General features: G+C 39.9%; 1 protein-coding gene across 1 annotated transcript in view; it reads left to right on the top strand.

Annotated features, from left to right (window-relative positions):
* The window catches only part of CUBN (cubilin), a 253,967-nt gene that overhangs the window by 173,388 nt on the left and 65,037 nt on the right, over positions 1-15,542 (top strand). The window contains exons 42-49 of the mRNA XM_049777740.1: positions 1-191; positions 328-511; positions 5,041-5,215; positions 6,531-6,709; positions 10,062-10,271; positions 10,889-11,029; positions 11,939-12,120; positions 14,314-14,485. Coding sequence (XP_049633697.1) covers positions 1-191; positions 328-511; positions 5,041-5,215; positions 6,531-6,709; positions 10,062-10,271; positions 10,889-11,029; positions 11,939-12,120; positions 14,314-14,485 — 1,434 coding nt within the window. The remainder of the gene's footprint in view (positions 192-327; positions 512-5,040; positions 5,216-6,530; positions 6,710-10,061; positions 10,272-10,888; positions 11,030-11,938; positions 12,121-14,313; positions 14,486-15,542) is intronic.

The following is a 15,542-nucleotide window of genomic DNA, read 5'->3' as shown; positions in this document are numbered from 1 at the left end:
GTTGTGGTGGTTACCTCCATGCAAACAGGGGAATTATCACATCCCCCAAGTATCCGGAGACCTACACGCCTGACCTCAACTGTTCTTGGCATGTCCTGGTTCCCAGTGGTTCAACCATTGCAGTACACTTTGAACAACCCTTCCAGATTCCAAACATGGATTCTTCTTGCAGCCAGGGTGATTACTTGGTGGTAAGTCTTGCTTTCTTGGAGTTCTCCATTCAGAAAATAAAACGATGGTTTCTCTCTTCTGCGACACACACCAGTATGAATTTTGCCCTCCATCTTTCTTTGTAAAATGTAATCATGCTTTCATTTGTCTTTGCAGCTAAAAAATGGGCCTGATATCTACTCTCCACCCTTGGGGCCCCATGGGGGCAATGGGCGTTTTTGTGGCGATCGCCCTTCATCCACTCTCTTCACCTCAGATAATGAAATGTTTGTTCAGTTCATTTCTGATCACACTAATGGAGGACAAGGATTTAAAATCAAATATGAGGCCCAGAGTTTATGTAAGTTTTACACCCAGGATAATGCTTGCCCTTGTCCTATAATGACATTTACTTCTTTGTTTTTTTCTTTTTTGGTTTTTCGGGCCACACCCGGAGGTGCTCAGAGGTTACTCCTGGCTATCTGCTCAGAAATAGCTCCTGGCAGGCATGGGGGACCATATGGGACACCGGGATTCGAACCAACCACCTTTGGTCCTGGATCAGCTGCTTGCAAGGCAAACGCCACTGTGCTATCTCTCCGGGCCCATTACTTCTTTGTTTTAACTGACAAAATGATGGCTTCTTTTCAGAATTAAGAGCAATAATACTAATACATGGTGTTTTATATTGTGTGTATATGTATTGTTTTATGGCCATAACCTGTGATACTCAGGGGTTACTCCTGGTTTTTCACTCAAAAATTACTCCTTAAGTACTTGGGATGCCAGGGAATAAATTTAGGTCAGCCACATTCAAGGCAAACTCCCTATCCTCTCTACTATCATTCTGGTCCCCAAAAATTTAGGTTTTTAAATACATTAAATACAGGAATATTCCTGTTCTACAGAACTAGGCTTATTTTTTGATGCTCTAATTATACATATTAAGAGTAAATAAAGTGGGGGCCGGAAAGGTGGCACTAGAGGTAAGGTGTCTGCCTTGCAAGCACTAGCGTAGGACGGACTGTGGTTCGATCCCCCGGCGTCCCATATGGACCTCCCAAGCCAGGGATGATTTCTGAGCACATAGCCAGGAGTAACCCCTGAGCGTCAAATGGGTGTGGCCTAAAAACCAAAAAAAAAAAAAAAGAATAAATAAAGTGAATTTCTTCATAGTATAAGTAAAAATAATCTACTGTTCTTCTGAAATTCTTTATTCCTTTATAAAATATTTGATTTTAAGTTACTTTCATTTATTAGAAACTTGGTAAGAACAATTATATTATTTTGGAATCATTTTCTATTTTCAAGTAAATATATAATCTTATGTTCCATTATTATTCATTGATTTAATGTCTTACAGTGGTGGTTTTATTTAATCCACTGGATTATAAGTATATTTATTTCTACTATGCAATGGTTAAATTTTGTGACATTTATTTTTATATATTTGATTAAATCAAGGAAGTGAGTCCTATCAGAGAGTAATATGCTTCACTTGCCTTTTCATATTCAATAATATAGATTTCAGGATAATCCAGTGACCTCAACCTGAGGCTTCTGAATATATTTCGAACTGTATAGGCATCTACATGAAGCCATGTGCAGCAGTCTATGAGAATTTTAAAATTTAGCATAATTTCTTAATTTGGGGGGAGAAGAAGAAATAGCTTTCTGATTTTCTGTCTCTACCAAATGACACCAAAATTCAGTCAATAGCTTGAGTAGATCTCTACCCATAGGAACTGTTCTGCCAGTTCTGACTAACTGTGGGTGCCCCTGCCTGCAGGGACACACCAATTAAGATGTGGTTATTCTTTCTTGGAGGGAGAATGCGCGTACACAAAGACAAAGACAGACAGACAAAGACAGACAAAAGTGGGAAAAGGATTCCAGCCAAATCTGAATCCAATAGTGTGTACTGAAACTCAAGGCCTGGCTTATATACATTTTTGTGTGGGCACAGTTCTGCTCGTAAATATGTCAATAGGAAATGTACATAGAAAAGGCCATATTGTCCAGATAACAGGAGCCATCTGAAATTAGGATGGAATGTACAGCTAATGGGACCTGTCTCCATCAGGTCGGGGATGTACTGATAATGGAACCCCCATCTCAGGCAGGTCAGAAAGTACAGATGACAGAACTCATAATTTTAGACTCGGTTTCCCAGGACCAAAATTCTGTGCTTTCTTTGTTTCTGTACAAACCTTAAATCTTAAATGTTTATTTATTCCTTAATGCTGCTTGCTTTTAGCTAGCTCTCTGCTTGTTGCCTTTCTTGTCTTACAAGCCTTAAATTTTAAAAGTTTACATTTATTCTCAAAGCTGCCTGCTTTCAGCAAAATTCTTTGCCTGTCACAAGGCCCTGCATTTCAGACCTGCATTTTCTGCCTGTTCTTAAGGGGCTCTCTACAACTAAGGGAAAGAGCCTTTTCGAAACAGCTCACTGATTACCTCACCAGTTGCAATTTCTTTTTCTTTCTTTCTTTCTTTCTTTCTTTCTTTCTTTCTTTCTTTCTTTCTTTCTTTCTTTCTTTCTTTCTTTCTTTCTTTCTTTCTTTCTTTCTTTCTTTCTTTCTTTCTTTTTCTTTCTTCTTTCTTTCTTCCTTTTCTTTCTTTCTTTCTTCCTTCCTTCTTTCTTTCTTCTTTCTTTCTTCTTTCTCTTTCTTTCTTTCTTTCTTTCTTTCTTTCTTTCTTTCTTTCTTTCTTTCTTTCTTTCTTTCTTTCTTTCTTTCTTTCTTTCTTTCTTTCTTTCTTTCTTTCTTTCTTTCTTTCTTTCTTTCTTTCTTTCTTTCTTTCTTTCTTTCTTTCTTCTTTCTTCACACCAAGTTTTGCTGCTGAGTCATGAATGGCCCGAATATCAGCTGGGCCTGAGACTTCATAGAGGAATGGTGCTTGGATTTCATGAGCAGAGTTCAGTCTGACCCACAGAGCTCTCCTTATCTTATGAAAGACTCACTTTTGACTATTAACGTCAGCATGCAGTGATAGCTCAGATACACTGAGAGGCTGCTTGTTAATACTTTGCCTCCTTTTTTCTTTGTAGATGTTCTGTTCATATAAGAGTGATTGATTTTAACCTTCCTCCCACATTTCAACCTCTGACACCAGATTAAAAGGAATTTGATTGCAAAAGTTATTGCTTAGCAACTCCAAACAAAACAGGTGCTCCTGTTTCTCCCAGTTCCTTAACCCAAACATTTTCCCTATTAATAGTCAGCCTTCACCCCTTCTCTCTCACCTCCATGCCTTTTCTGGTACCTCTCCCACTTCTAACTTTTAACAAAGGTTGTATGTGGGCTACTTTTACAGCAAAGTCAATGTCATCTTTCTTTCAAAGACACTTGCTCGATTTGATTGACTGAGATCTCTCTCCTTGTTGCCAATGTTTTTTTTATTATCACCTAATTGATTGGCCAATGAGCAAATGAATCAAGCATTTGCAAAGCACATTGTACCATACAAAAACCACCCAGCTCTGTCAAGAGGAGAGGAAACAGGCCATGCTCAGCCCCATGAGAACATGGGTGCTGTTGAGTGTCTCTGTTCAAGGACTACTTCTGAGCTGTTGTGCTTATTGAAGGGAGACCCTCAGCCTAGACTAAAAAAATCCCAGAAGCCAAAAAAACAAGTTGATAGGGATTTGGCAGCCATGATGAACAGAGGTGACAGCAAATAAAGTCTCAGTGGTTTGGGGTCCTAAACGAAAGAGATTTGGAAAGGTGAAAAAGTGAGGGAGAATGAGGAGAAAGTGATCAGGAAGTCAAGTGATTATAAGACTTGAGCTTGAGATATGTGGAATGATCAGTGAGCAAGAGGGAGGGAAAAGCGAGCTGGAGCAAAGAGGAAAGGTGTAGGTGACTTTATTAAGGATGATGCCAACAAGGGCAACAAACCAGAAGGCTTGTCATTTGATGTCTTGGACTTTCCTCCTAAAGGGAAGCTCAGAAGAGTGTGTTGAACTGGAGGGTGTCTGGAGAAGAATTTAGGGCTGTGGAAAAATAGTCTGTTTCTGGTAGCTATGATAATGGCAGAATGCTGGCTCTGACTAGGAAGGGTTGAATGATAGGAGTGCTCATTGATAAAGCATTCTTGATTTCATTATGTTTTTAAAAGGCTTGGAGCCTTCCAAGGAGTGACCAGGATGCTCTACCCACCCTAGTAATGATCAGCCAACCAGCTACTAGCTCAGTGCAATGGGTCGAGGAGTACTGGTGCCCAAGCTTGGAGGTTCCAGCAGTACCTAGAAAGCCCCCAAATTGCTCAGGGGTCTTTATGGCTGCATCTTGCAATGCCTAGGAGACCATGGGGTGCCAGAGATAGAATCTAGGTCAGGTGCCTGCCAGACACATGCCATGACTACTGTAATTCATTTATTTTCTTGCAAAAATGGATTCATTCTTTTCTACCCTTGCTGTCTGTGATTCAGAGACAGCTACATCCTGGGGAAGCAATGAGTGAATAACCACAGAGCTGTACAGTTCTTAGTCTTTAAAATACCAGGATCATAGCTCTGCATAGTTCCATTGAACTGAGCTGTGGTCATGCAACTACCAGTTAATTTGACCCACTCACCGTGGTGGTGGGTGCATTATTGTTGCTTCCTCAATGCTCCTAGTTACCATTGCCTTCAGTTTTCCCAGTGAGAATGTGTGACTTGTCTGCTTCCAAAGAGATACACTTTTAGCTCTCCCCACTAGCAAATTTAGAGAATGTATTTACTTAAGAAGAAAATGAGTACTGTTTTAGATTAAAGGCAGTGAGTATTGGAAATACAGACAACCCGTGCTTTATGCAAAAATAATGATGCTGGTTAGCATTATCTCTTCCTTTTCTCTCCAGACTGTAGATTGTTTTAACTCTTTCTCTTTTTCTCTCTTCTAACAGCCTGTGGAGGCACCATCTACATCCATGATGAGGAATCTGCAGGCTACGTGACCTCCCCCAACCACCCCAACAATTATCCCCAACACGCTGATTGCATCTGGCTCATCACAGCTCCTCCAGGAAAACTTATCAAGCTGCAGTTTGAAGATCAATTCAGTATTGAAGTCACACCCAAGTAGGTCACTGCCATGGAAATGTGTTTTCCTATGCCGAGTTCTTAATGCCTCAGCTGTCAGACCTTGGAATGATTTCTTGCTTCTTTTCTCCGCTGGTCCTGCCTCAGAAATATAGGGCTGGGAAAGAGAAATGCTGAATGCCTGGTGCCTGAAATTATTGCCTGCCAGCCACCCTCCCATCCGCAAACAGATGAAGTACATAGATATTGTCTTGTGTGACCTGAGCCATGGCTTCCCTGAGCATTTGAGATTTATGTTACCTGTTCTTCCTCCAACCGGAAAGAAGAGTGTCACGGGTCAACGATTATCGATTTGCCTGGCTTCACACTAAATGTCATAAATGATAAGATAGCTGTTTAACAGAGAAGTGTTAGTTGACACTAGAGGTCACCGGTGTCAGAAACAAAGCAAGGACTCATCCCTTCCCCACGATCTCATTTAGAAGAATTGTTTAAGGGTTACAAACTTGAGGGTCAGTCTTTGTAATGTTAACACAAAAGGGTAAGAAGGCCTGGCCCCAAAAAATCTATTTTTCTCTTCTGAAAGCACATACAGATGCACAAATCCGTGCATGTCAGGTTCAGGAATTGTTTCTTGCCTCTTGTAGAAAACTGCATTCTCACACACTGCGTCCTAATCGGCAGATTGATTTTCTTGAGAAATATTGAGCTAATATGGGCCATGTTTTATGGATACAGAAAAGTCTGACTGAGACTCTGAGAGCTCAAGTCACAGAGCTGTCAAGAACAAGCTCTTCTCAGTCAGGTAAAAAGTGTCATCTTGTTGGGTAAAACAAAAGACCTGCTTTGTTGTAATTTCTAGGGATAAATTTGACAATGACACCTCATTTTGTCAAACTGAGAGAATATAGCAAGTGAGAAATATCCCTCAAGATGATATATTTTATTTTTGAGGGCGCCATATTTGGCAGCACTTGGGGGTTATTCCTGGTTCTGCATTCAGAAATCACTCCTGGCTCGGGGGATCATATTGGATGCCGGCAATTGAACCAACATCCATCCTGGGTCAGTCATGTGTAAAGCAAGTGCGCGACTGTTATGTACCACTCTGGCCCCAAAGCAGTATGTCTTATACCCATCTCTTGAAACCACTAGCTAAGGAGTCTATTAGGATTGGGGAAAAGATCATGCATATAACTTCCCCAGCCCTGAAGATGTCCTTGCTTTCTTTATTGTTGCACAAAAAATGATGATCTAATGAACATTAAGGAAATCAGCCAAATTTGGGGTATCAAAGTATATCTCTATGTTTTTTATTTAATATATTCATGCAGAATTTTCTCCCCCACTTTAGCTGTACATCCAACTACCTTGAGTTGAGAGATGGAGCTCTTCCAAATGCAAGGATCCTTTCTAAGTCCTGCGGAGATTCTCTACCCAGTAGCCAGCTGACCTCTGGAGATGTGCTGTACATTAGGTTCCGGACTGACAACAGCCTCACACATGTGGGATTCAAGGCCAAGTATTCCATAGGTAACAAGTATTGTGTTATGTTGTGTTGTACCTCATTTGGGGGCTACTCCCAGAAATTTGATATAGAGATCTCAGCATCCAGCATACTCAGTTTTGTGTGAGCCCTTTGAGCTATCTCTCCCCTCGCCTAAGTAACAATATTTTGTTGGTGATGGTGTTTTTTTGGTTTTTTTTTTTTTGGCCACACTGGGTAATGCTCAGGTGTTACTCTTGACTCTGCATTCAGAGACTCTGCATTCACTTGTGGAAGGCTCATGGACCCTATAGAATACTAGGGATTGAACCCAACTCAGCCGTGTACAAGGCAAACATCCTGCCCTCTTATGCTATCACTCCAGCCCCAGATAACAATGAAGACAGTTATCAATGCACCATATGTACTAAAATATGGTCTAGTACATATTTGTGTTTTAGCACATAAAATATGTACTTTTGTTGATTTTTATTATTGTAGATTAAGTCACATTGATGGAGTACTAATGCCTGTTATATTTATGATATTAACATACATAGTTGCCACACTTGACCATCACCAAAGTGTCCAAGTCCCTCCACTAATGAGCAAAATTTCATTTATAATCACCCTCATTATCCTCACCAGCCCACCTCCACACATTTGCTGATCTTGCTTTTGTACTCTGAGGTCAAGGGTTATTATCATTAGTACTGCCCATTACCTTGTTTTATTTCTCTACATGCCACAATTAGTGACATCATCTGTTGTTTGTCCTTTGCCCTCTGACCTTCATGACCCTCCAGTTCTATCCACATTGCAATGAACTGGGAGGTTCCATCTTTTCTTACAGCTGGATGTTATTCTCTTGTTTGGATTCACTACTTCTTTATTCATAAAATGTATATTGTCTTATTTTGGGGCCACACTCTGAGATTACTCCTGACTCTGCACTCAGGATCATTCTTGGCAGGGCTTGGAAGACCATATGGAGTGCTGGGTCTATCCCACCCCCATCTTCTGCATATGCTTACCTGGTGGTAAGACCAGGCCATTTCTGGGAGGGGTCTTTGGTAGGTAACAAAAAGATTGCCTCAGGGGCAGGAAGGGGATTGATGGGGAAATTGGGAGAGATTCAAGAAGGAAGAAGAAGCAGGAGAGAAGATGGCTGAAAAAGATTGTGATGTCAGGGCTGACAATGAATCCAACGTAAAAGGTTTAAGCTTAGGAGCCACATGTGTTGGCGAGGGCCTGAATAAAGCTGATGTCTCCTGAAACCTGTCTGTGGATCATTTCCTCACCACTATCCTGAACCTGCAGACCTGCCTGCTAGAGGGGGTTGCAGACACGTGGCCTGGGCTGGAGGAGAGAGGCCTCACCCTCCATCATCCTCCACCACCATTCAGCCCCATCCAGGGCTGTTATTCTACAGCCTGGTATCTAACTTGCTTCAACCACATGCAAGTCAAGTGTCCACCTTGCTGTACTATCTCTCTGATCTCAAAACACATATCACTTTTAAAGATGTCCTTCAATGTGCTACCTTTAATAATAATTTCTTTTAATGTTGGGGATAAGTAAGGAATATGTTTAAAATCACAAAATAATTTGTCAATTTTAATTTTTTCCTTTAGTTTCTACTTTAGAGCCCTTCATAAATAAATGCTTTTCCATTTTTTTTTCATTTTTTTCTGAATTTAACATAATTGGTTAAATCAAGTCATTGTTTACTCCTCATAAAATATCATGCTTTAAATAGTAGAACTATGTAGTTTTAATTTTCACTTGACTATATTTAGGATAATGCCTATCAACTCATTACCATTAATATATAATTGGAACGCCCCCTCAACCTGGGTTCTCCAGTGCTAAGTCAATGATTTGATAAAAAGGAAATGTGTCTCTTCAATGTTTTGATTTCTTTGCTTTAAAAATGAGTAGTAAGCTTTCACATTGAAGATTTGTCATGACAATTACATATAATTTAGTCTCTAATAGGTCTAGACATTAGCTAAACATTCAGTATAGCCCCAAACCAGAAACCCTACTTGTTATATTTAACCTATATTGGTCATTAGATAGCTTGAAGCAGAGTGCCTATAATTCAATCTATTGCATCTAGACAATAAAAGAAAATTGAATTATGATTTTCAAGGCCATGTAATATCAGTTAGTACAGTAAGTTTTTTTTGGTAATTATATTGCAAATGGGAGCATCACTAGCCAACCACAGTGCCTCCAGCTATGCAGGACTCAACGATCAGAATCACATTGACAGAGAATGTCCCATCAATATTGGTTAGTTCTTAAAATATAACCTAGTTGCAACCAATTGCTCTTATTACATATCCTGAAGAATTAATGTAATGTTATCCCATGTGCCATTCAGTTAATCATTCAATCTTTCATTTTATTTTTATTGCTGTTGTTTTTGGAATTTTACTAAGTGATGCCCAAGGATTACTTGTGTCTCTGTGTTCAGGGATCATTCCTGGAAGAGCTCTAGGGACTATATGGGAATCTGGGATTGAACATGGGACAGTCTAATGCACTCAAGCACCCTACCTGCTGTACTATCTGTTGAGCCCCATTTTTCTTCACTTTTAGATCGGAAAGGTGTGGTATATGAAAATATTTCCATAAGATTATTCTTTGCCTGTTGTCCCACCTTGACTTTTCAGGTGGGGGCGCTGTTGAGAGCCGAATAAATAGTTTGGGAGGCAGGTGTTCTGGGTCTTTTGGAGAGTTTGCTGGCTGGATCCAGGTGTTTTTTTGGAGCGTGCAGCAGGCTGACAAAGGACTTTCTTCACCCAACTTTTTACCCCTTAATCCTCCTGTCTGTATGGATTATTTGCTCTGGATAAATAGTACCAAGATCTCCCCCCAAAAGGGGACAAGGTGATGGGAATCAATTTCTCATTCTGGGAGCTCTTTGAGGATACACAAATACCCAACGAAGGAGTAAACGGGACCCCACAAATGGGGCAACAGATAGATATTACAATTTCTCTATAGGACTACAGTAGATATAGATCAATACCTCAGACACTTTTGGAATATTTAAAATATTTAAAATCAAGTATCCATTTAATATTTATGTGACACTTTTTCAAGTGTGTAAGTTTTGCAAGCTTGCAAATACATTGGTGATAATGAAAAATAAAACACAGGGGTTGGAAGCATAGCACAACTGGGAGGGCATTTGCCTTGCATGCAGCCAAACTGAGTTCAATCCCTGGTATCTCTTGTGGTCCTCTGAGCACCATCAGGAATGACCCCGAAGCTCAGAGCCGCGAGTAACCCTAGGTGCGGCACAAAGCACACGAAAATAAACAAACTAAAAATAAAATACAATATTTTTGTGTTTTCTTATTAATACTTATTTAATATTATTTTTAGCCCTATGTGGGGGAACCGTGACAGGACAGAGTGGAGTGATTGAAACCCTCGGGTATCCAACGCAGCCATACGCGAACCACTTATTTTGTGAATGGCACCTCGAGGGTCCCCCAGGTCACTACCTCACCATCCACTTTGAGACCTTTGACCTCCAGGAGTCCTCAGACTGTGAAAAAGATTTTGTGGAGATCTGGGATGGCAGTACCTCTGGTAAGTGAAATGGGTCTTCTGGGGAGCAAAGGGCTGTCTCCATATAGACTCCTTCAGCCTCTAAAGTGTCCTTCTAAGCAAAGCACAAAGATGGATGCTTGTTTTTTGCAGTGACTTGCGCATCAAGTTACTTTGGGTAGTGCCAGCATTGCTCTCCCCAAATTGCTCCCCACAAACAAGGGCCATCTAAATTCCTAGGTGTCATTCTGTCACTTCTCCCACAATCATATGAGAAGGCATTGTTCTGGGGAGACTTCTCTTTCTATGAAGGCATTCCAGGGCACAGATATGTGGGGGCAGAAAGAGGAGAGCAACACTCCCTGACAGGAATGTGGCTCATCTTCTCTTGTTCAGGACCATTTTTTTTAACCAGAAAAGCAAATCCTCCTCCCTGTGTAGACACATTCTTGTGCTCAGTGCTTGCAGTTTTTGTTCCATTTTTCAGTCTTTTTGTTCACGTCTGTCCTGCTGCTTTTGGCAGAGCATTTCTTCAAGACCCCACCGTTTCTTCATGGCAGGGTCTTATCTTTGATTTCTTCCCATTCGCTGTTTACCTTAGCAGATGTTAAGTGAAATCAGCCACCTACACCTCAACACTTTATGTTTGCCTCTCACAGGAAATGTGTTGGGTAAATTCTGTGGAAACGTCATTCCTGACAGCATAGGCACTTCTGGCAATGTCGCACTCATCCGATTTGTCACCGATGAGACTCTGACTGCCTCTGGATTCAGGCTACGGTTTGAATCTAGCACAGAAGGTAAATTCATTAATTTGTTAAAATACAAAACCACACACACACATCTATATAAGTATATATATACAAACATACATACATATATATACATATATATATATACCATATGTATATCACAAAGAATAGAAATTCTATGAGGCATTGGTGCTACAGTAATTGAGAGGAAATTTCCCACTACCCTGAACCACACTTAGTTCAGAGACCGACATTAGTGTTTTTCCACTAACATGTGAAATAATCACCTTCATGAAGAAGAGAAACTAGTAATATGAGAGAAGGAAGGATTAGAAATTGAACACCAGCACCCAGGAAAGCCAGCCCACTAGTTCTAGGCCTACTCAGAATTTCTTCCGAATTCCATGGACCTCTCAGGTTGGAATAACAATCTAGGCTGAAAAAAAACTCAATAATTCTTGGAAATTCACATTTCCCTGACATTGAAGATGATTTGCATTTATTAGTCTCATATATCTTGGGCCATGAAGATAAAATTCTGCAGCGAACTAATATACCTGGAAGCAAAGATTAAATATTAACAATTAGAGAAAGGAAGTGATTAGAGACAGCAAATGTTTTCTGTAAGTTCTCCCATGTATATGGTGATAAGTAAGAGCAAGTATCTAGTCCAGTGAGATAAAAAAAAAGTTCCTGTTTCTAGAAACAAATCATTTGGCTTGAGTTGGGAGTTTTCTAGTTATGTCATTATGTTATGTTTAGTTATTATATGATGCTGTATTATGTTATATGATTATTTTATGTGTTGTTATGTTTTCTTATTTTATGTTGCTATGTTATTGTTATGTTGCATTGCTACATTATGTTGTATTGTTATGTTATTATGTGATGTAATGTGATATGATGTGATGCAATATTTTGAGTTTTTTTAATTCTGTGTTGTTTCTCCCCTTTCAGCATGTGGTGGGAATCTTGAGGGCCCTATTGGCACATTTACTTCTCCCAACTATCCAAACCCCAATCCTCATTCCCGTACCTGTGAGTGGAGAATCACCGTGCAGGAAGGCAGGCAGGTCACCCTTACTTTCAACAACCTGAGGCTGGGAACTCATCCTTCCTGTGACAATGAGCATATAACTGTAAGTGTTGGAGGTTGTGTATTCCAAAATTGAAGGAGAAAGTGCATCACCATAAGTTGAGAAGCTTCTTGACCTTTAAATCATAGGGAGGAAATCAAACCAGCAATATTCTCATACACAGAAGCATCACTCTGATGAAAATGCTGAATATTGTATATAGAACAAAAACATTAGTGACTGCTGAAACAATTGTCAGACCTCTTGTAAGAAAGGATCAGTTGTGACCCAAACCATCAGGATTATTTTAAGAGGAAAATAATCATGGAATATAGCAAAATTGAGAGAACAGTACAAAATCTATGGGAAGTTTAGAAAAACATAATACAAAATGATCACCAACTGACCCATCACCAATGCCCCCTCCCAACCTTCCCTCCTGTCTGTATTCGAGACAGGCATTCTACTTCTCTCATTCTTTAACATTGTCATGCTAGTTGTTAGTGTAGTTATTTCCCTGGTGCTTATATATTTATATTTTTAAAAAATCACCAACTGAGACTACCTAGCTTGGTGCTTTGAAATATCCCCTTGACTTTCTTAACAAAGCAAACAGACAAAATAAAATGATTGCCATGAATGAATATTATACACACGCAGTGGCAGATATAGGAGTATGTACAGCTTGATTGAAGATTAATAGTTTATTTCCTCACCCTACTTGCCCTTACTTCCATCTTTGTTATCTCAACAATAATTTTAATTCTCTGACTGCTCAAGTCAAAAGTCTCTATATGTGTTTTGGAGTCATTTCCCTCACATCCTGTATTATATATATATGTATATATATGTATATATATTTATTTATGTATATATCTGTATGTGCACACATATATGTATGTATAAACAGTGAATGGGAAGAAATCATGTATATATGTATGTATGTATACATATAATATACATACACAAAGATTTCTTGGTATTCTTATAAAGAAAATAGAATATCTAGAAACTACTTAATTCTCCTCAAATCTGATATCACCACTATCACCACTCTTTCTACTTCCTTGTCTCCCTGCATTCTCAACACAGCGAAGCCAATGTGGTGGCTTTAATTGACATAACACCATGTTGCTGAAGCTGAAAACTCTCATCTGTCTTAGAGAAAGATCTGAGACCCTTGGCAAAGGCTCCTGGTCCTCCTTAAGCTCCTATCTCTATCCCCTTCCTCTTTCTCTCTCAGTGATCTGCCTTCCTGACCTCCTTTCTGATAACTTGAAGTTTCTAAGCTTTCTAACCCACTCACCCCTGCACAAAAATATACTTCCTCTCTCTAGGTGTTCTGGGGAGCTGAATCTCATGACCTTTAATCTTGGAGGTCATCCCCAAGCACCTGCACTAAATCCATAAGCCACTGAGAAAGCACCACCATATTGACACAAGATGGATTTTTAAAATGTCTTTAAGTCACTGACTTCATGGATGCTTCAGACCATCAGACTGACTTTTAAGCCTTTTATTAGGACTCTCATCCTTGGTCTCTGTGAGCTAAGAAGGAAGCACACTGCCTTACCTATTTTACATCTCAAGAGCAGCTACAGCAGTTTCATTTGTCACCACCTGGCAGGAGGGCATGACAGCAATACTTTCATTTGAATGGAATGACCCCGAGATGTGCTCTGGCTAACATCACAGCATCAGTGCCAGACTGGGAGCCCTGGGAGCTGATGATGTTAAGTAATTTGTTAGAGCATGGGTCTCCTTTGCAGGAAGCATGTCTGCTCTGAGAATAGCATCTCCTGGGACACACTCAGGCCACATCATGGCTTGGGCTAGATGTTTTCTATTTTAGGCACTGGTAGGACTTAGAAGGGAACTGTGGGAAATGTAATCACCTCAAATGCAATGTAGGGTGAAAAGAGAGAATGTTTTCTGTTTATGCTTCAAGGCAGGCTTGCAGGGGGAACCTGAGTTTATATATATTTTAATTATTATTATTTTTAATATAATTTTTATTTTACTCATAGTGGCTTACATATTGTTCACAGTTATATTCCAGGTACATATTAACATTGAATCAGGGGAATTCCCATCACCGAATTGTCCTCCCTCCACCTCCGTTCCCATCCTGCCTCCCATATCCTCCACCCTCACCCCAGGGGCTGCTAGAATGATGGTCCCCTCTGTGAAGAGGAGACAATAGATTACATAAGTTTGGGAAGGTCATGTCTAAAGGTGAAACACTTCTTTTGACAGGTGTTCAATGGCATTAGATGGAACTCCCCACAGCTGTTTAAACTCTGCAGCAATGAGAATGCAAGTGCTGAGATCAGAGCCTCAGAAAATACAATGAGAGTCGTGTACTTCACAGATGGGTCCAGGTCTTATGGGGGCTTCATTGCTTCCTACACATCCAGTGAGGATGCAGGTACTAACCACTGTACTTTCTCCTGACATCCCAGGTTATATTGCCTTATAGTTTTTCATTCCTGGTAAATGAATTTGAAACCATGTGTGATGCAGAGTACTTCCGTTTTAAGTAGAATATAGTCTTTTTATTCTAGCTATCTTACTTTCTGGATGAGTGCTATTACCTTAGAGACTTTACATTGGGAGGAGTAGAACTAAATATTAAAAAACAACTATAAGGTGGCTGAGGTATGACTCAGTTTTAGGGACCACCTTGCCTGAGACCTTGAGTCCAATCATCAGAACAGTCCTACATCACAAAATATGACCCCAAACACAGTGATAACAATATAGTTCCCTACACTGAATATAACCACCAAATCACTGTTATTTCATTAATCCAAGGAGCATTCATTCCTTTATTAAGGTAAATTCACAAATATTCCAGTGTTAGGCTTTCTGTTTAATCCAATGAATATTCTGCAATAGGTAGGCAATTGCTGATCAGAAATCATCAAGATACCATTATAGGCTGCGGAGATAGGACAGTGAGTACAGGATTTGCCTTACATGTAGTCAACCTAGTTTCAATCTCAGGCACCCCATATGGTCCCCTGAACAACACCAAGAGTAATTCCTGAGTGCAGAGTCATGAATAGCCCTGAGTACAGCTGGGAATGGTCCCTGATATTTAAAAATAATGAAGATCCCCATTATATTTTGAAATTCTTCTAAATTAAATATGAGGGGTCAGAGCAGTGACGCAGTGGTAGGGTGTTTGCCTTGCACACTGCTGACCTAGGAGGCACCACAGTAGGATCCCCCAGCGACCCATATTGTCCCCAAGCCAGAAATGATTTCTGAATGCATAGCCAGGAGTAACCCCTAAACAAGTGTGGCTCAAAAAACAAAAGTAAAAAAAGAAAAAAAGAAATTAAATACCAATGAAAATATGCTTAAATTAGGAGACTTACTGTCTGCTCAAACCCCACTTGCCTAATTTTCTCTACAGGGAAATTAAGAAACTATAGAGTTGTACAAACCTTCCTTAAAAAAAAAAACACATAGAAATGTCC

Source organism: Suncus etruscus, chromosome 7 (genome assembly GCF_024139225.1).
Source record: "Suncus etruscus isolate mSunEtr1 chromosome 7, mSunEtr1.pri.cur, whole genome shotgun sequence".
Classification (NCBI taxonomy): Eukaryota; Metazoa; Chordata; class Mammalia; order Eulipotyphla; family Soricidae; genus Suncus; species Suncus etruscus.
The sequence above is the reverse complement of the archived record's forward strand: the minus strand, read 5'-3'. Positions and strand labels throughout refer to the sequence as shown.